Below are 21,330 nucleotides of genomic sequence, written 5' to 3' on the forward strand. Positions count from 1 at the left end.
CGGGCGTCGTGAGGAGAAGGGCAGACACAGCCTCAGCGCGGGAGCCGGCGCGCGTCCAACACCCCGCGCGGCGCACGCCGGGATAGGGGAGGAATAATTGGGAGGGGTGCGCCACGCGGCGGGCGGGCGCAGCGCGCATGCGCCTCGGCCCCTCCCCCTTAGCGTGTCCCCGTCCGTCCCCCCCCCCCCCGCCCCGGTCGGGGCGGTGGCCCATAAAAGCGGGCGGGGCGGGGAGGGCTGCCTGCTGCCGTCGCTTCCCTCCTCTCCGGGGTCCGCCCGCCAGCCCGCAGCGCCGCCCATGGCCTTCCCGCCGGTGAGGGGGGGAGCGAGCGGGACACGTGCCGGCGGCCCCGGCGCCTCACGGAGCCGAGGCGGGCGGGAGGGAGGAGAGAGGCGGCGCGCGTGGCCCCTTTAAGGCCGCCCCGTCACGTGGTTTCGCACGTTGGCGGCGCGGGGCGGCGGTGGGGGGGGGGGGGGGGAGCGGCGCTGAGGTGATTTCCCGCCCTTTCTCCGCGTGTGGCGAGGGAGCGGGGATGGGGGATGGGATCCCCCGTCCCTTAGCGGACCGGCAGGGCCCAGCCTTGCGGGGTGCCCGCTGCTGCGTGAAGCTCTGAGGCCTGGCGGCTGTCGTGTCGTGTCACCCCCCCCTGCAACAAGGGGCTCTGAGGGAGCTTCACCTCAGGCAACCCATCAACTGACTGGTGCCACCTTCAGGAATGAAGCCATTACTGGGGAAAACCCAGTGGTCTCAGTCTGACTGCCAAGTGGTGCCTGCTCTCATCCCAGGTTATTGGGGGCTGAAGCTGAGCTGGAGGTGTTGAGCTCTGTTTCACGATGGTGGGGTGTGCTTTGGCTTGAGTGGGAACCCATGGTCTTGATTCATAGCAAGTGGTAGTTCTGAGCTCTTCTCAGCTCCGTCTCTTTTTAGTGTGTGAAGTGAATGGAGTGGTTATTTTACTCTTAAACCAGGTGACTGCAAGCTCCATGTAGTAAGACTGGCTTCTGCTGGTGACCCTGGGAGACTTACTCCCTAATCTCTGTGCTGTATGGGCAGAGGCAAGAGAGAGTCTTTTGAAAAACAAGTTCTTTTTTTTATCCTTCAGTATTTCCCAGCTAAAACCAATTAACACTCATTGTGGCTGCTTTTGTGATAGGCTAGCCATGTGTGCTAGCAGTGGGAGTGTTGGTGAGGGGCTCCAGCTAGAGCTGTGCAAAGGATGGGAGCTGTGTTTTGTGAGGAATTTCAGTATCCTGTTGCTTTGCTGCAGTTTATTGTGACTGGAATAGTCCCCCTAAAGCAATTAAAACCTTATTCTGCTTTGATAATGTGCTGAAGCAGGCAGCTGTGATATTGCTTGTTTCCAAAGCTGCTTGAGTGATACCTTCAGAATGTTTTGTTCACAAAAAAAAAGCTATAGCAAAAAGTAGGTGCCTCAACAGGGACACTTCTTTAAAAACAGGAGTCTTGTCAGAATTGGTGTTGTTCTGAAGTCAATGCTCCTGTGTAAAATAATACCATCAAAATCTCTTCTAGTCTTGATTCCAGCCAGGTGTGTTCAAGACTCTCTGCACAGTAAACCCTGGGAGAGCTGCTTAAGCTCAGCTTTGCTGATGGTGAGAGAGCTGATGCAGCCTAGCCTAACCCTGTTTGGGATGAGTTGGATGTGTCAGCTTGTTGCTTTGTTAGTGGTGTTGCTTGGTAGGAACAGTTACACCAATATTAGCTGACTTCAGCTTGGCAAACAAATTTCTGGTAAAAAAGGACTTTTAGAGCTGCTTTTAATCAATGTGTGGAGCCCTCTTGGCTTGATTATGTTGAGACTGACACTGTTTTAACAGCATCTTAAATTTTGTCTCGGGATTCAAGGCCCTCTTGGCTGTAGCTAACAGTGCTGAGAACCCCTTCAGGCATCAGCGTGGCACTGCCCAAGTGGGATTTCTCTGAAAGATGTAAAAAGCAAAGGCTGAATTGTAGCTGAGGTGGATGAGTCTTGTCTGCTTCAGAGCATCCCCAGGAGCTAATGCACATCTTGGCCATACTGGCAGCTGAGCTGTGTTTAATGACTTCCCTAAGGATTAGGATATCTTAATCCTTTGCCAGTGCTGTTGTGATGCTGTGGGTTCTGTGTAGCCCTGGGATTTCTTTATCTGTAGGTTTCCTACTGGTGTGTCTGCCTTGGGGCTGTGGAGATGCCTTTGTTTTCACTTACCTTGGACATCTTTGGTGGCTTTTGCTGCACAAGTGTATGCTGTTTGCTGACTGAGCTGCTGCAGGTTGTGCATGTGTGTCTGGAATGGGACCTCCTGCAGGTAAACCACAGGCTGCAGCCATGGTATTTGCTTGGGGCTGATGGAGTGTGAACTCCAGAGACCTGACAGCTGCTGTGCTTCAGCTGCCAGCTTCTTGATGCAGAGCCAGCAAACAAGAGCTCTCTACCATGGTGGTAAGGCTTATCAGTTGTCTTTCTGTTACTCTGAGGGAGTAGGAACTCCTCCTCCCTATTTAAAATCAAGCCTGGCACTCTTTCTCACTCAGGTGTGTTTTGTTTGGAGTGCTTAGATGTGTCTGGAGCCTGATGGTGTTGTCCTTGAGACCTCAGAGCATCTTGGGGATGCATCTTCATGCTTGGACATGGGTTCTCGGCTAAGGGTTTAGCTGAGCCAGGATATGATGGGCTGTACTCCTGTCTGAGAGTCACCTTGCTGTGTCTTTGTGCAGTGCTTCTTGGGTCTGTGTTCCAGATCTACAACAATGATTTAACCTGAAGCCTGTAAATTGTTTGCTCTGTGGCACTGCATGCCTACTGCAAGGAACTGAATTGCCTTTCTTGTTTGTTTCTGATCTAGGAACATCCCTAGAAACTCTCAGCTCTTAAATGGAGACTGGGTGTCTTACCAGGTGTCAGGAAGCAGTGTTTGACTCCTGATGACTTTAAATGACCTGTCAGCTGGATCACATTCTGTTTTCACTTGTTCATCTACTGGCTGCACCAATAAAATGCTATCCCCTCTCCTGGATTGGGATTGTGTGCTGTAGCAGGCAGGACTAGCTGAGAATGGCTGTTGGGTCACTGGGTACGCCCTGCTGTTTCACACAGTGTGCTAGGTCACTGCTGAGGCCTGCAGAAGAAGGAGGACCCACAAGTGCTCCTGGACTTGTGCCTCAGTGAAAGCAGAGGGGATCACCAGTTCTGAGACTGGGCTGTAGCCATGGTTGCTGCTGTGCAGAGGACTTCCAGAGAAGCCTGAATAGGTAGCATGTGCTTAACTATTGCAAAATTCTTCAAGATGGAGCATTGAAAGCTTATCCTAGCTGGGCTCAAGAGTGCTTGTTTGCTTGTCTTGGCTTGGGGATGTGAGAGTGGAGCAGGTTCTGGAGGATGCAGCCTCAGGCATAGTATTTCCCTGTGCTTTGGTATTAACTCTGAGACTAAAGGATATGGGCGTATTCTCCAGCTACACAGTTTGCAAACTCTTTCCACCAGGCTGTCCAGGTTGCTGAATGGTTTGGGCCCTGCATGCTTTGAAGACCTGCAGAGCTCTTCTCAAAGGAGTATCTCTCTTTTAGGGGTTTAGAGAGGAAGGAGAGCTTTACCAGGGGAAGGTATAGAGACACAAGGCCCTTCCTACAAGGGGTTGGATGCCAGCTCCTGTGTCCAGGATGCTTGTATTATTTCTAGGATAGCCTTGACAGTCTTAAGGTTAAAAGCTCTGTAAGTGGAAGGAATTTTTGTGGAAATGCTTGGCTGTACTGCTGTTTTCTGTTCTTGTTTGTAGCAGGACTGGTGCTGCCAGTTGTGGGAAGCATCAAATGCTAAATGAGCAGGAATGGGTCAGGCGTTTGGTTTGCTGCTCAGGTTTATTTTTGTCTTGCTAGCACAGACTCCTAGGGAAAAGCTTTGCCTCCTGCTGTAAGTGGTTCTTTAGCAGTAACGGGGTAGAATATGGAGTTTCACACTTGTGCCAAAGCAGCCTGATGTGGCACTTTTTAAAGATGACTGGCAATACTTTCTGCAATTGAGCTTCTGTACTCCTCAGCTGTTTTTTATAAAGATGATTTAAAGCTTGCTTTGCCTGTCTCCTCTTGCCTGAAACTCACTTTCAGCCCTACCTGTTTTACTCTTGGCTTGTAAATGCTCCTGCATTGTGCCTGCAGAGTCCCAGGACCTTATCTGAGGGTGGGCTGAGCCTTTCAGTAGGCAAAGATCCTAGACTCCATTGCTGAATAGATGCTGTAGTCTTAAACGGGCTGAAATCCCAAATCAATTGTTCAGGTCCTGCCTGGAGGTATTGTGTGAGTTGACAATTCAGTAGCTTATTCTGGCTGCTTCCAGGACAGGGTTTCCTTTGCTTTTTGGCTAAATAGTGTGCGTGTGGGAAGCTCACATGTGTGGAGAAAACTATCAGATCATGTGTTATGGCAGTAAAACTGCTCATAATGACAGGGTGGGGGGGAAAATGCAAGTCCTGTACTCTGGGCTAAAGTTCCTGTGACCATGTGAAACTCAGTTTAGGACCTGCCTTGTGCCACAGGCTGCATACTGGAAAGATCAGTAAGGGATGACTTGAAAGTAAAACCAGCTTGGTGCTTCAGGCTTGCTAGTAGGTGAAGGGGGGGGCGGGGCAGGAATGTGGGGGAAGTCAGGCCCAAAATGCTTGCAGAAACGCATCCAAAAGGTAGATGTATTAAGTGTCTCCTTGACAAGTACCAATGGCTTGATTTAGAGGTTCTGTGTCTTGGAGTAGCAGGGGCTTTTTTGCCAGCCTCGCTTCAATTCTTTGAATTTGGCTCTAACTTGATTTGCTTAAAGGCAAAGATTCTGCTCTGGAGGCCAAGACTGGAGAGGTTGTGCCTTCCTGCTCTTCTCTTTAATGTGGGTCCTAATTGATAGTGATACCATTTGCTCAGCATGTTCAGGAGCAGAGTTCTGCTGCAGTGGCTTTTGGGTGGCAGGAAGACTTGCCCTTGGTCCAAAAGTGCTCGTTTAAGTTTTGTGGCTTCTGGATTGGCAGAGGCTTGAATGTTGTGCAGTTGCACCAAAACAAGCCTAGCTGTGAAAGTAGCTTGCGAGCAGAGCTGGGGGAAGCTGCTACTCTTGCTGGTTCTCTGGACTGGCACTGGGAAGCAGGAGGGGTTTGATCTTTTTTAATGCAGAGGAAGCTTTACAAGAGGTCTGGCTTGTGTAGGATGGTCCCAAAATCTTGATGCTGGTAGATCAGTGCCTCTGGAAAAAAGAGGCACTAAAGCAGAGCTGGTTTTGGGTAACCTCCCTTTGTTGTCAGGAGCTGCTACCTAAAGGGAAGATCAGGATTTGGTTCTCTGCCTTTCCAAGGGGGACCTTAGGATTTGGGGCTATGTTTGAGCTGGGAAGTCATGTTTGTTCTGCAAGACTGTTTTCTGAAGTGATTGCGTGGCTGTTGACTTGGGCCATTCCAAGATGTTGTTCAGAGCTCCCAAACATGGGTGGTAAAGTGAGCTTTGCTTTCTTCTGTTGTGCACAGGAGTAGCTACTGTAGCTTCTCATGGTGGCTGCCTTGACAATGAGTATCCCCCTTGTCACCCAGTGTCAGGAAGCTGATTCTGGGGAGAAGACACATGCCTCTGTTAATGAGATCTCTGCTTTAATGCTGTGATGTGCTGGAGAGAAGCAGCAGTGTTCATGTTAGCAACCACACTAGTTTTGGTGCTGTGGCTCTTAGTCTAAAGTTCATCCTACCTGTGGTGAGCTGGTACCTGTTTGTGACTGGGGTGGTCCTGGTCTGATGTTCCGTGCTGACAAGCTGCTGACCTGTTTGCTTAACTGTTTCTTTAATGTCAAGAATTGTACTTGAGTCTTGCTAAGACCTGGAGCTAAAGCTAATATGAGTATTGGAGGCAATCCAGACCTTCCACAATGTGTTGAAAGCTGGGTGGTGAGTACTGGCCTGCTTGACACTAATACTTATTCTTTTTTACCAGAAAGAAGATACTGGAAGGAGCATAAAGGACTGCTGGGAGAGCCCAGATGCCCCTGCACTTTCCACTTGCAGCAATGCAGATATATTCCGCCGAATAAATGCCATGTTGGACAACTCTTTGGATTTCAGTGGAGTCTGCACCACACCCATCACAAAAAGCAAACGTGACATCCTGCCAGGTGATGTGTTTGGCTGGGTTCAAGGCAAGCTTGAGTGTCTGAGGCTGGTAGAGGGGGGAGTTGCTTGGTGGGACCTAGCAAATGTGGTGGTGCATTCTTGGTGTGGCTGTTGGCACATGCTTGTGAGCAGAGAGCTGCTTGGAGTTGGGGTTAATGCTTTTTTGGTACCGGGGCTTAATTTGTGTGCCTGAAAGGGATAATCCAGGTATTCCCTGGCAGTGTGGATGTGCCTGGGAAGGCTTGCTTATGCTCCCTGTGATGCTGTGGATCATTGTGTGGGCAGGATGTGAGCTCTCGCTGCCTGACCTGCCAACTTCTGGCATAGAAATTTCCAGCAGACTCCTTTACAGGAGTCTGGAGGCAGGATTAATCTGTTAGTGGTTAGTATGGCTGATCTGCTGTATACATTAAAAATGCAAAAGAATTTTGAATAACCATGTTTGCTACAGGTCAGTTAATTTTGTATTTAAGAGCACACTGAAGCAGTACATGTAGGTGAAGATTTTCTTGCAAAGCAAGCTTGGGATTATGCAATCAGTGCTGCAAGTTTTGCTTCCTGCAGGCTGCTGTCTTGCACTTGATCTGCCTCAAAACAGAAGGCTCTGTGCCAAAGCAAAGAGTGTTGGGTCCAATCTTACTTTTATGTAAGTGAAGGACGTGCTTTTGTCCCTTTACAGTAGGCAAGATCTGCCACTAAATGTACCTGCCTGGTGCCTGATGTTCCTCTTGCCAGTGCACTTCTGTGCAATGGTACTTGTGCCAAGGATTTGGACACTTGAAAGATTGCTGTTCCTCCAGCCTCTGAATTATAGGGTCAATAAACACTTTGGCCATTATTGGAAACAAACTGACCCTCTGGACTTGTCGCAAAACAAAGTGGGAAGTAAAGGGGAAAAAACCTCACTAGCTGGTGACCTTGCAGGCTGCTGTAGGCAGAGAAGCTTTCTCTGCAGTCACTTGGAGACACGGTTGTCTTGTGCTCATGGATAATCTGATGAGTTTTAATCAAATGGATATAAAAAGCTGCAAACAGGTGTCTGGGCATCTTGTGGGTCTGTTTGATGCTTGTGCAGTGCAACTTTGTTCTGGGGTAGTAAAATGACTGCTACCAGATGACTTCCAGTGTAATCTCCTGGGTATTTGAAGGGCTTAGCACTGTGGACCAGGGGCTGATCTGGCCATGTGATTCTGTGCTGGCGCTGCAGAAACACCAGGGGAAGTGAATTGTTTGCTTCGAGGTATGGATCTATAGCCAGCATTGCTTGGAATGTGCCTAGTAAAATGGTATTAGAGGATATGCTGGCTACTCCTGAGCAGTTGTGTAGTGAATATTAACTAATTCAGGTCAGTGATGTGGTTGGTGATGCATTTTTAGAGATTTGCTGTTGTATACTGAGCTGTTCAGATGGTTTTTTTGTCCCTGGGCACAGTGGTAGTCAGTGTTGTATCTGATCTTGATATACTGGAAGCATAAGGGAGAAATAAACCAAGTATTTTATTTCCTTACAGTGAGGTCATAAAAGAGTTGTTTCTGGCTGCCTTGTTGAAGTCTTAGCTATAGCCCTTCATATTCCATTTATAATTTGAATGGGAATGTTTCCTAATTAAGTTTCCACTTACTTGCCAAAGTTAACCTAGTTGATAAAGGAATTATCCCTGCCCACTAGAGCAGATTCATCCTGTGAAGCTGTGGGTTAGTTTTGGTTTTAGGCCTGGGCTTAGAGATGGGACATAAATTTTACTTTGCAGTACTGTCTTCTAGACTTCTAAAGCTCTTCTCAGAGGGACTGGGGTATTCACCTGGCAATGACCTGCTGCTTGTAAATCCCTGTCAGTTGCTGTGGTATTTCTTATGGATGCCTGGAGCCTGGGCTCTTGCCTGGTGTGGAGATGCTGAGAGGTGGGTGCCTTGATTGGAAACTGGGTGAATTTACCTTCAGTGGTGTTAAACTGTGTTTGTGTTTCAGGCTATCAGAGTAACTTGTATGGAAGATGTCTTGTAGGACAACTATGGTGGGACTTGAATGTAAAAGGAGGCTGCTTCTAGCAAACATTACTTTTGCTGAAGGGCAACTGAAGTTATGCTTTTTGTGACATCCTAAGCAGCTTTTCTTGTTCCTGATGTAGCAGTTGAGGTGAGTCACACAAGTAGGTGCTGGCTGTTGGCACAGCCATTTGTGCAGTATGGGAACCAGGGTGGGGGCCCTGCTCAACATTGGGTAACCTGACAGGAGGCTTTTAGCTTGTATCAAATCCCTTGTGCAGTGGCACAAATGCTTCTGATGGCGTGAGGAAAGAGGCTTGCTCGCTTCCCAAAGGATGCTGGGCACTGCTGAGGCAGGGCTAGAAAGTGGCTGCCTTGGGTGCCCTCACCCTTTAGGCTAATGGAAATGTGATCTTTTTCAGAAGGTGCCTCTGGGCCGTATGAGAGACTGATAATACAACCTGAACTACCCCAGCCAGGCCAGCAGTTATCAGCTGTAAATATGTGGATGAGTCAGCATCTGCCTGTGCATCAGCAGCTCAGAGTTATTAGTGTACTTGTAGTCCCAGCCTTGTTTTGTTAGCATCAGTCAGGACTTCTTGGTAGGTAATGAGGGCCTGAATTCAGCAGTTCTGCAAGCTTCCTTCTGTCTCTGGACCAGGAAAGTGCATGAGCTGCTTCTGTTTAATGTGTTGCTAAGGAGCATCTTCTCCATGAAAAAGCCGGTGCTGTCAGCAAGGACAGCTGTGATCTGCAAATGGGGAGGTGCTTTGGCCCTTGGACCCTGGCTAGGTTGTGGCAGTCTTTTGTGGAAATATACCTGATGGCTGTAAGGCTGAGCAGCTGATTACTGAAATTCAGAATATAATGCTGCTAACTGCCCCCTGCACTGGGCAGATGGTTTAGAGCATGAAGTGGGCTGTCTGCCATACCTTTTGAGTGAACAAAACAAGTTCTGTAGGATCAGAGTCTTGCCTTCGGTGAGCCTGTGTTCTGGGTAGGTGACCAGCAGAGCAGAGACCCTTGATCTCATGTGGTATCTTGTCACTGCTCCAAGTTAAATCACTTCTGAAGAATTTGAGCCTCTGGTGCTTTTACTTGTGCAGGAACAACTTGTGTATTGTAGTTAGGCTATATATCATGAAGCTTGTAGCATGGGCAGTCTTAATGAGCCTGGAGATCCACCCTTAATGTAGTAGCTATAACAGGTGAAAGGACTGTCTTTTACAACTTAAACTCTTTTGATTGGGGGGGGAGCTTGGGGAAGAGATTTTATTCCAGCAGGGGAAATACTTGTACTTTAATCTATTCATGGTTCCCCAAGATTTTCAGTTGTCTTCCTCAGGTCAAACTAAATTTATCCTGGATTGGACTTGTGTGTAAGAAGCCCCTTTCAGCATTAAGAGGATTACATGTGGTGGAGAAGGGATGGCAGAAGTCTGTGACCTTTCACTAATGCTATTGGGGAAACACGTGTGGAGACACCTTACTTGGCGTACTGAGATCTGTACAGCAGCAGTCTGAGCAATGTGAGAGAACAAGCTTATTCAGCAGTCCTGGGTCTGACACAGTTGGAGAGTTATTCAGATCTGGGCAGAGCTGCATGGCAGAAGTGACTGCCACTGGAGATTTAGCTTGCCATACCTAATGTTAAATCTCTATAAAGATCAGTTTGCAGTTAATGATAATACTTAGTGAACTTTGTTGCCTTGTCAAAATGATCTGATTTGTCAGGACCAGCCTGACCACCACCACAGTGGTTCGTGGGTGCTTGCTCCAGGAGTTCCCCAAGCCTAGGCTTAGGTTGCTAGCCCAAACCAAAGGGTACAGTGCAGCAATGTGGTGAAAGCTGTAATTGTAGAACCTGTCTGGTAGCTTCTGGGACAGGATTGTGTGGTGCTTCAAAACACCTGCCTTTCAGGCTGATTCAGTCCTCTCTGAAGAAAGGCAAAACTTCTTTAGCAAGGTTGTGTAGTGCAAGCACTAACCTTTAGTGGCTTTTAGTGTAATGTTGGAGATGGGAGAGAAAATGTGGCCTTGATAGAGGCAGGAGTCTATCTCCCACCAACTCAACTCATGCCAGTGCTACTAGAGTGCAGCTTGTCCTTGGGCAACTGCCTCACAGGTTCTCCTCTCCCAAATCTAAAGCTGATCTGCATGTTCATCACCAGTCTGAATGTGAGCAAAGCCAGTTTCTTAAGTTAGCGGGTGGTTTGTTTGTCAGGCTTTAAAGCTGGGCCTTGCTGGGTGGAAGGTCCTGCTACCAGATTTGGTTGAAAAACCTAAACCAGCTTCTGAAATCATCCTCTTCTGTAGGCACAACCTCCAGCTTAAGCAGAACAGTGAGTAAAGCTTCCTCTTCAGCCTTTGCCCATTTACTCACCTGGCTAAGCTGACTGGCTTCAGCTGAAGGCAATGCTGGCTTAAAACAAATGGATTTAAAAGGATTATAGGTACCCCAAATGTCCCAGCAGCATTGATTTCCCTTTCATTAAGCTCTGCTCATTTAACTGAGACAAAGCAGCCATTATTTTGCTATAAGGTGACAGTCCATTGTGTGAAGAAATGGGAGATGCCTAAATGACTTCCTGTGGATGGGAGTGGCTTAAGGTGCCAAGTTCAGTGTAAAGGCTGTTAGTTGTGGCCCATCAGGTCCTAATGGTTCTCAGTGGCTGCTTTATTTAAGGAAAACTGAAGGACAAATGCAAACCCAGACTAGCTGATGACTGAATTGGCTTTCTGTTTGTTCTCAATTGCAGTCAATTAATGACCTATCACTTGTTTAGCCACCCAAAAAGTCCTCTCTGGTACTATAATGTAGAGTCCTAAGTTCTTCACTGCCCTGCAGCCATAAGGAAACCTGCCAGGCAGCGCTGGATGCAGCTGACCTGATGTGTGTGGTCTTGGATGTGGGGACAAAATGTTGTAGATGCAGAGACCCCAGATGTAGTGCTGCATGCCTGGAGGGTGTGGAGTTAACAGGTTGCCTGGGGCAGGGCAAGGCTGTTAGCAGGAGCTTACCTGGAACTGGCAGCTGAGAACCATTCTACTTGCTGCAAATAAATGCTCTGTCTGGCACACACATCTAGAATAGTGAAATTCAACACCTGTGCCCCAAAAGAGGTGCACACCTACTGCCTTAGGTTTTAGCTTTTATATTTCAAGTGTCACATTAACAGGTCTTTGCCTGTGTGGGCACAGTGCAGTTCTGTATTGGAATGTAGCTCTAGTAAATGGGCTGCTTCATCAGATCTGCAAATGGAAGCAGGTCAGTGTTGTGTTCTGCAGAGAGCAGGGACTTGGCCTAGAGCTGTTGCATTCTATCATGGTTGCAAATTGGATGGTGTTGCTGAAGATCCAGCAGGTTTCCTGATGTGCTGTCGCTCAGGTTTTGGTGCTGTAATCCTGTGGCAGTCTCCCGCTGTTACTCTTGGAAGATGTAGGTACAGCAGCAAGGCAAAGTTGCAGTGCCATCTTCCTTAGTTTCTTAAATAGTTCTTAAACAGTTGCTTGCCAGCTGTTAACGTGTTTGTGGTTATGGGAATAAGGCAGACTCCTTGATCTGGCTGTGAAACAGGTCATGCAGCAGCAAATGTCTCCACTTGAGGAATTTTTCAGATTACAGGGAAGGTGCTTAGTGGTATATAAGAAACACCTCTTGTAACTAGTAGGTTTATATGTAACAAGAGCTTTCCTAAGCCCCTGATGAATCCTCAGTGTACCTTATGAATACAACTGGCTCATCCTCTAAAAGCTTTAACTTGAGACTTGTTTGTCTTGTGTGCAAAGTGTACTTGAGAAGCTTAATTTTCAGGGATGCAATTCCTAGCCTTTAAAACTGGAGGTGTGAAGAGGTGTGAAAGGCAAAACAAAGCTTCCGCTATAGCTGCCTTCCCCTTTGTGATCTGAAGGCTGCAGAAATGCTTACCCTGCCTCTTGCTTCTCTGGATTTGGTTTGGAAGTTGGTCAGGGCCTTGGTCAGAGCTCTAGTCCACAAGGTAGCTGTACCCAAAGGTGAGTCTGGTGTTGTCAGTGAACAGAGCTTACAGCTGAGTTGTGCTTATCCTTTCCCTGCTCTGTACACTCAGGGCCCTCGTTTGTGGAGGGGCTTCTTCTGTACTCAGGTTCTGCTAGAAGTGAGCATGTGGGAGGAAAGGGAGACCTCTTCATGGCTGCAGAGGTGGTAGGAGTGGGATCTAGCTTGTTTGGTTCATGCTTGCTTAACCATTTTGTTGCTGCCTTTCTCTAGACTTTCTCAGTTTTTCAGATAAAACCCATTTGCTGGCTTTGCAAGTGGCCTAGGTTTGGAAGGCTCAAATGTCTGAATGTCTGTGCTTGGTTGTAGCATCACCTTTCAAGACTAAGTCTGATGGCACAGAGGGATGCTGCTGCCATGGGACAGGGACTGAATCATGCTCAGCTTTCCCCATGCTACCTTAACCCGCCTGCCACAAACTGCCTGTGGGTCGCAGCTCCTGGTGCCAGTCCCTGCTTGTCCTCTCCACATAGGCTTAGGCTGTAATTTTCTAAATATTTTCCTGTTTCAAATGCGTGGTTGGTGCAGCCACACTGCATACCAGATCAGGGGAATGAGCCAGGCTTAAAACTAACTCCTGGTGGCTTAGTTTTAACCAGATCAGCTCCCCATGCCAGCTTCCTGGGTGGAAACTCATCTGCCTAAACTGGTGTAAGTGGGAAGGGACTGCTGAGGTGGGGATAATTGGCTGGGGCTGCAGCTTATGTAAACTGTCTGGGCTGGTAGCTCTTAACCTGCAGTTAAACCCTGAACTGTGTGGAGATGCTTGCCTTTAAGAAGCCTTTGCAATGTCTTAAATGCAGTGCTAACATTTGAAGTCTGAAAAATGCAGCTTTCTGTCTGGGTGGTGGTATGGAAAGCTGTCCGGCCTGTGCTGCAGTGTGCCCTGGCTCCAGGGATCTCCTGGACAGACAGGAGGACACCATCCAGGAGAGCTGCCTGCTCAGAGACCTGCACAGGAGCATTTTACTAAGACTGGCTTCTCATGATGCTGTTGAAATCAAACCTAACCAGCTCAGGAGGTGGGAGCTCAGTCTTGCCCAGATGCTCAGGCATGAGCCCAGTGCAGTGTGGCTCCCTCTGCCAGGATGGTTGGCTTCCAGTGGCAACTCAGGGAAAAATCCAGGTTGGAAAGATTCATGCTGGTTTGTGGGGCTTGGAAGAGTCTGCAGCAAAGCATTTGGGCTGGGTTGGGCTGTGTCAGGTTGCAAAGTTAAATTATTTAATATTTGGTAGATGTTTACTTATGAATAACTTGAGGTTATGACTCTTTAGACTGAATTTTTGTAGGAAATTTGTTCTTCCTACCCAAGTATCCTATTAGTTTTGTCTGCCATCAACAATGGATTGCTTTGTAACAAATTCCAGGCTCTGAATTTGAAAATAACATTCCAGAAATCCATTTACATTGTATTTTTTAACTTGGTGTTTTTCCTTGATGACCTGTATCCATCTTTCAGTGTGACTGGGAGTGTTGAAGGGGAAGCAGGCTTGTGCTGGCTATTTGCTTTGGATGGGAAAAGATCTAATTAAAAAAATGCTGGTTATCTAAGCAAATTCTACTATGTGCTTCAGCCGTTATACCCATAAGTGAATTGCAGGGAGCTTGTCTTTAATGTAGGTTGAAGTCATCAGAGGGAAACATAGCTCTCTTGAGCTTGAATCTGATTGGGTTCAATTAAACAAAACAGCTTATTTCCTGAAAAATGTAGATAGCTAGGGAAAAAATTCTGGATGCTGCGGAGTGAGTCCTTCTCATTGCTGATGAATTTGTTCCCTATTTTTCTTACTACTTTAGCGGTGGGTTTCATCCAAGATGTTGGATCTCAGTGGGGTTCAAGTTCTGCTGTCTGTAGATATTCTGTTTGTGTCCATGCTTCCCAGAAGATGAAGCTTGGTGGGAATTAATCTTGAAGACAGCATAAAACCTAGCAAGATCCTGGTCCCCAAAGGGAAGGTAGTCTCCTACTGCCAGGGACCTGGACTAGAGCACAGCACTTCTGCATTTTCATAAATGCAGAAATGTTACATATTCATATGGGCAAGTTATGGTTGCTGTGGGAACTGAGTTGTCTGAGCAATGTGCGTTTATCCTTTCCTTCCTACAGCTGCATTATAAATGTTTTTAGGACCTGTCCAAAACAAGCAATCTCAAAACTATACTGGAAGAATTAATGCAGTGAAATACCCTGCTGAAGATGCAGTGTGATGCTTTCAGAGGAATATTTGATGTTGTTACAGGTGCTTGATAGTAATGTGACTGAATTGACACTACAGCTTGTACTAGTACTACTAGGAGAGTAGGAAAAAACCCACTGCATGCTATCCTGGTGAAGTACTGTGGAGGAGGCTGCAGCTGGGAGAGGGGGAAGGTGGCATGTTGACAGCAGGTACGGTTTTAGCTGGTCTCATCCCAAATGCAGTGTTTCAGCCCCCTTGTTGTGATCTGGGAACATTGGTGCTCCCCAAATTGCCATGGGGTGAAGGTGAGGGTCTTGCCTCTGGTGGCAGCAGTGGCCTGCATCTCATGTGGGGTACCCAGCTGACAGTGGGGCCTTGCTTGGGCTTTGCTAGGTCACAGGCAACTGAGTGGCATGGGATGTGACCTTGGGTGTGGAAAAGGAGGCCAGGAATGCTGTCGGGCTGTCTGGGATGACCAGGGCTGGACATGAGGGATAACATGACAGGCTAGAGTCACTGCAGTGCCCTGCTGAAGAGCCAGGAGGGGTATGTTGGAGGTGTCCATCTGATGGCACAGTGGGAGGGTGTGGGGGCAGAGGGAGGAGGAGGTGGCAGCTGCTGCTGCTTGGTAGCCAGCTTATAAATGCCCTCTGACTCAGGTTTTGGGTAACACAGCTAAGCATCTTGTGGTTTCATCAGCCCCCAGATCCCTGTATTAAACTGGAATTCTCAGACTATGAACCTGCTGTGTTTCCTTAGGCTGTTGGCACAGGCTTAAACCGAGGCAAGAATCTGGTGTCTCCAGTAGCGTAGGCTTGTGAACACCCTGCAGGGGAGGGGAGGGCTGGGAAAGGGGGGGGGGGACCAGGCGTGCAGAAGGTAAACAGGCCATGAAAAATTCCTGATGTCAAATGGGTCCTGTGCTCTGGCTGGTCCTCTTCTCCCTGTACCAGTGTGATGTGCCCACTCGGGCTGGACCCAGGATAATGGGCTTCTCTCTGGGTAGTGGGGGGGGTTGAAGGTTATCCTTGTTACTCAGTGGTAAACAATGCAGAGTCAGTGAGGCACAGTGGCCAAGTTGAACCAAATAGATTATGCTAGCAGAATTGCGAAGCTTTGCATTGGGCTCTGAATTGGAGCCAGCAGCTGGAGTCTGTCCAGGACTAAAGTGTTTTTGGTTTTTGTGGGTGGAGGGAGGCGGGGAAAGGAGAGCTGGGTAGCACTAAAACTGTCTGCTCTGTTGCTGCTGCTGTCGTCGTTGCTGGGGGGATTGCTGCCTCAAGCCTGTCGTCTGCTGTGCTGTATTGTGGAGCCCTGCTTTTGTGCTGCCTTCCTCCCTTGATTTACTGGAGCTGCACCTCTCCTGCCTGCTGTCTTGTCTTTTGGGGGAAATCTTATCCTTTCTTCTTACCTTTATTTTGTAAGAGCTGATGCAGTTCTCTTGCATGGCTGAGTGACGTCACTGTCAGCACAGTAAGCATCAGCAGCCTGGTCACATGCTGACCCAGTCAGTAATGCAGACGGGATAGGAAGGTGGAGGGGCTGAGGGGGGTGGGGGGCTGGTTTCTGGACATATGGTAGCCCTCCCTTTTGGGGTGCAACTGCTAGTTGCAGAAGCTGTGGCTTCAGAGCGGCACGAGACCTGGCTTGGGGCTTAATGCTTCAGAAAACTCCTCCTTTAAAAAGAAAAAAGCAGCCCTGAACTCTCAAGCTTCTGTTTGTTCTCAATCTGAGCAGACTTCCAGGACTCTGAAGAAGCAGTGGCAAGCAGGATGCTTTTCCCCACGTCCACGCAAGAGTCTTCCCGTGGCCTCCCAGACACCAATGATCTGTGCCTTGGCCTGCAGTCACTCAACCTGACAGGGTGGGACAGACCCTGGAGCACCCAGGACTCTGATGCTGCAGCACAAACCAGCACACAGTCGGGTGAGTCTGACATGCAGCAACAGTTGTTGGAGTCCTTTTATTTTTGGCTGTTTTAAAGCTAACATGGAGCAATTTGCTTGTGTAATGGGGTGCTGGCAGTTACTGATGGGGGCTTCTTGACCCATGATGCTTGTGTAATGTGGTGGTTTAGTTGGGGAGGCTGTGGCTGCCTGTGCCACAGCCCCCTCTGCTCTGCTGTCAGTTCACTGCAGACAAGAAGTGCCCAGGCTTATGTTTTGCTTGGTGCTGTAATGCTGGTGGAGGAGTAACCTTGCTGAGAAGAGGAGAAATCCTCTTTTGGAGGGAGTGGGTTGGGGGGGGGGGGGGGGGTGTTGTCAGGAGGCCAAATGTGCTGGGTGGGAGTGAGGCTGAACTTTGTTCTGGCAGCCTGAAAATCCCTGGGGGCAGGTAGCTCTGCAGGCAGGGGTGCACGTGCTTGTGGAGGGACCCCCCTACCCAGCTGCAAAAGTCCAGGCAGCACTACTTGCTCCTACACTATGGCAGCGTTGCCTGCCAAACTCTGCCTGTGGGGTGTGGTAGGTGCAGCCAGCACCCAACTAACAACTTCAGCCGGCAGCTTGCAGGCTGGGTGGAAGACTTGGAGGGATCCTTCTCCACTCCCACATTTAACTAGAAATAGCAGTCTGCTCCTAGCAGTGGGCTGGAGGAGATGCAGTGGAATGGCTTCTTGCTTTAACTCTTCTGGTCCAGTGCAAACCTATGTGATCGGCAGGGTGTGGGCTTGCAGCCACTGCTTGCTGGCTTGCCCTTCCCCCTCAATCCTCTCCAGTCTGGTTTTGCAGCTGGGATCAGAGGGGGAGTTTTTGGGGTGCTGGGTGCTTCCCCCAGAGTGATGCAGGGTTCAGTTAACTCTTCCAGAGGCACCAGCCTTCTCTGTAAAATCACAGGAGGAGAAAGGGGTGCTGGTGCACAAACTTAAGGCATCTCCTTGGCCATGTGACAGGGCAGGGGGGTAAAACAGAGGCAAGAGTTAATTCCCTAGCCTTTAAAGGCTGTAAAAAAACAGTTTCACAAATGGTGGTGTGTTCATTTAAGTATCAGTCCATGGAAAGATCTAGTGCTTTGGCAGAGTTTGTACAAGTTCAGCCTGGTTGCTACAGAAACTCATCCCTTTATAGCAGCACGCTGCTGCTTTGTTAAAAGGGTAGTGCATCTCTGTGCAGGCTTGGGTGACAGAGGAGGCCCCAGGCGTAAAGTTTGTGCTGACAGGAATGTAGATAGCTTCTGGGGTGACCTGGGAAGGGTGACTTGCCCACATAGATATTGGGGGGGGCAAGGGGGTGCTGTTGACCACCTCTGTCCAGGGGATGCTGCCCTTGAGATAGGAAGAGGTTCTGGGACACAGCCCTGAATGTTGTTGCATGGGTTTTAAAAAAAAAAAAATCACTTGTGGGGTAGTAGAGTTTGAAACAACAGCTTCATCAGCACAGCTCACTTGAGTTTCTACATCTAATTTCCGCAAGACTTAGTGTGCAGGCTTGCCTGTGGGCCCTAGCACAGGCACTTAAGGTCTGCTTGCAGTCAGGTTGCAGTAGCTTTATTAAGCCTTGCTCTGCTCCAGCACATGGTCCTATGGGCTTCCCCTAATGAACCAGGGAATACCACACACTTGGTATCTGTCCTCCTTTTGTTGCCAGCCAAAACCTTGAAGGAGGAGGGAGAAATGAAAGTTAGTGTGCAGTGGGCTGGACAGGTGCCTTAGAGCCATGCATTGAGCCCCTTATGGTTATTAGCAGACTATGGGGCACTGAACCTGTATTACTGGATCTTTAATGTAAAGAGCATACTTAAAGCAGGCAACATCCATGCTGAATGGTTCTGCTGCTGCTAACAGCCACAACACCTGGGGCTTGGCACACAATGGTGCTGCAGAACAAGGGCTGTCATACACAGGCGGCTGCTCTGTGCGGATATCCCAGCCCCACCTGATCTGCTGTAGCTGACTCCAGTGCTCTCTTGGCCAGCTTCCTACCAGGCTGTCTTGGCAGAGGCATGGATGTCTCTGCAGTGCTCTGGCAGGCAAGTGGTGCTTGCACAAGCTGTGGTAGGCTTTGCACCTTGCAGGTTGGGCAGTGGGGCTGAGTGGACCATGGGCATGGGGTTCACTGCCAAGGGTAGAGGGCCTTCTGGTTTCAGGAGGGAGATTCATTTGGAGATGATTTGAAGGTGCTCTGGTGACCTCCCTGCTCACAGAGGCTGTATCTGGTGTCAGGTGCCCCCACTGACTGCAGTGCATCGTGCTGGAGCTCCTGCCTGCCGCAGAGGCCTGGGAAGAGCAGTAGGAAGGATCTAACTGTGGGCACTGCCCTGGGCTTGGGTGATTTGCACCTGGTGGGTGTTTGTGACAGCTTGTGGTAACAGCTGCTGGAAGATGGCACCCAGTACTCTCTGGAGAGGCCTGTTTCCTCACTTCTCACTCCTGGTATTCCACTTGGTATGTGAGGGAGGGATTGCTGGTGTGTAAAACCGTCCAAATGCAGCTGTGCTGCTTCTGCTGAGGCTGTGTACAGTGTCTAGGGCTGTATAAGCTGGGGGGTGTTGTGGTCCTGAGACCTTGTTCTCCCTCTCAATCCCACCTTTCCTTCCCAGGAGTGTGGCAGCTGGGCCAGGAGTGCTCCTTAGCCTGGGCTGCTGTTACTCTCCTGCTCAGAGAGCTGTGGGGATGGCGTACACTGGCTGGAGAAGTGAAAGGCTGATATCTGCACAGCTGTTGTATTGCTTCAGCCTGCCTGCACATCCCATGTCTGCAGAGCCTCATCTTTTTTCTTCTGTGAGGAGTGGCAAGGTGGAGCTCCTTGGGAGGGGAGAACTGGTAGTTCAGGAGTGTCTTCTGAAAGGCTGTGAAACACTGCTCTCTGTGTGGCAGAGGAGTGTTCCTGTCTGAAAGCTGCACAGATCTGAGGAGCTGGCAGATGCTGATGCTTCCAAGTGGCCTAGCTGTGCTGTGACAGAAAGAGGGAGGGTGTGGAGAGGATGCTACTGTGTCCAGGTGTTCTTGATGCCCAGTGCTGAGGCCTGGGAGGCTGCAGCTGGCCTAATTTGAGGGCTAGGTGTCTCCATCAGGATGTCCAGAGAGTAGGTGAGGCTGTGTCAGTGCTGGCCAGTCTCTAGGGGCTGAGGAGGGATGGCACTGCCAAGCAGAGCTTCTTGTGCCATTGGTGCCCAAGTGTTTGGAAGGTTCCAGCAGTGACTCAGCTGTGTGGACCCATGGGGAGGTGGCTGGAAGGGTGGAAATAAAAAAAAACCACCACCCTAACAATTAAGCTAAAAATATCGCTGATGTGGTCTCCTGCAGTGTCCGTGCTTGAGTACTGATGAGCTGGGACCTCTCCTGTCTGTGTAGTCCCTGCCAGTGCAGAGTTCTCTCAGCCTGGGAAGGACCTTTGGCTGTAAACCCTTCTGGTGTCACAGTGCAGCCTGGTGCAGTGGGATCAGGTGCCTGACAGCGCTGTGCTGGAGGAGGTCAGAGACCAGCAGGGCTGGCTTGTACACTCTGATCCTGCCTATGTCTCCTTTCCCAAAAGGCTGCTGAACCCCTTGCACCTAGACAAGGTTATTTGATGAGTTTTCCTTCTGCATCCAGTGCCATAACGCACTGAGGATGTGTGCTTAGCCCTTGAGAGCATGCCAGATGCGCTGCCAGTCCCTGAAGCTGGTGTCTGGAGAGAGCCTCTCTGGGAGGCAGCAGCTGCTGCAGGCTTGAGCTGCCTGCAGGATTGAACTGCTGTCTCATAGCAGGAAAGACGTCTCAAATCCACTGCTGCCACTAGATTTGTCAGGCTGGAAATACTTCAGCAAGTCCCAGAAACCTGCTCTGTGGCCCAGGGAGGGGTTTTTGCAGGAAACTGGCCTTGAACCCTTCCAGCCCTGCCATCCTCACTGTATTTCTTGAGGCAGCATTTTCCCTTCTTTAAAGAAACCTCATAGTAGGCAGATGCTTGTGTTAAGACTTCTGAGCTCATTGTTCTGCAGGGGCAAGGAGGGGTTAAGAGGTAGTGAGATGGGACTGCCCTTGATGGTATCCTTTGCCTTCACTGCCCTATTCCTCAAGGAGCACAAGCAAATGGGGTCTTGATCCAATTTTTGCCTAGAGAACAGGTGACAGCAGTACACAGCAGATCTATGTGTGGATTTTGGGTCTCCCTGGCTGGTTTTTAGTCTATATGCCAGCTGCTTGGTCTGGCTGGTCTGTCCTGTCCTACATTGGGAGGCTGAGGCTAACCCTATGTGGGACAGGCAGACTTCCCCACTGGGAAATCATCCTAAAACCAGTCTGTTAACACTAAGTTTGCAATGCTAACCTGCAAGGACGTTTTCAGGAGGATCAGCTCTTCTTACAGAGAGGATGTCTGACTTTCTAGGTGAGTCCAGCCTGATCAGATAAGCTCTTCCTGATGGTGTCAGATGGACCACCTTGCTGTATCTGCCTCTCTGCTTGGTGTGTGACCCTAAAGCTGCTGGTGTAGTAACAGATTTGAGCTTTTCCTTGGATCTGCTCTTGAGACTGCAGCTCTGACCTCATCCATGCCCTTTCTAGGATGGCTGCTGCTGTCTCATTCTCTAGCCTGCAAGGTTACAGCTCCAGTCACTCTGGTGTTGGGGAAGTGGCCTGTAGTAGGGAAGCGCTGCTGGATCTTTCCAGCCCTTGGTTCCCTTGCTTGCCAGTGCACAGTAACTTCTTTCTGCTCTAAGCTTGAACATGCCAATTATCCGTAGCTGCTTAAAATCTGCTAGGCTAGAACCACAGGCAATCTGTTGTACAATGCCTGGCAGATAGCTGAGGCCTCAGCTATGAGTACGAATCACTCTGAAGTCTTCAAGGCAAAACCCTATCTCTGAAGGATGAAAGAAGAGACCTGTTGCACAGAAGGAAGCACAGTTGTTGTCATGGACTCCTAGCCTTTCTTCTCGATAGCAGCAGGAGGGACTTGTAAGCTGCTCCCCCAGGACGGGCTGTTTTCAGATTGCCTTCAGAAATGCTGTATAGGTGGTGGCACGCACCCAAGGAAACCCCCCTGAGTGAGAGCTGCTAATCAGTCGGGGGT

At 49.3% G+C, this 21,330-nt stretch overlaps 1 protein-coding gene across 6 annotated transcripts in view; it reads left to right on the top strand.

Moving 5' to 3' along the window:
- The first annotated feature begins 298 nt into the window (after window positions 1–298).
- CPEB1 (cytoplasmic polyadenylation element binding protein 1) overlaps window positions 299–21,330 on the top strand; it is a 40,806-nt gene continuing 19,774 nt past the window's right edge. For 3 of the 6 annotated variants that reach the window (XM_075713883.1, XM_075713882.1, XM_075713884.1), the window contains exons 1-3: window positions 299–313; window positions 5,960–6,137; window positions 16,076–16,264. In XM_075713883.1, coding sequence (XP_075569998.1) covers window positions 299–313; window positions 5,960–6,137; window positions 16,076–16,264 — 382 coding nt within the window. Of the gene's footprint in view, window positions 314–5,541; window positions 5,557–5,959; window positions 6,138–16,072; window positions 16,265–21,330 lie in introns of those variants that run through there. The other 3 variants (XM_009491357.2, XM_009491360.2, XM_075713885.1) reach the window with 3 other exon arrangements.

The sequence above is a fragment of the Pelecanus crispus genome, chromosome 7, assembly GCF_030463565.1.
Source record: "Pelecanus crispus isolate bPelCri1 chromosome 7, bPelCri1.pri, whole genome shotgun sequence".
NCBI lineage: Eukaryota > Metazoa > Chordata > Aves > Pelecaniformes > Pelecanidae > Pelecanus > Pelecanus crispus.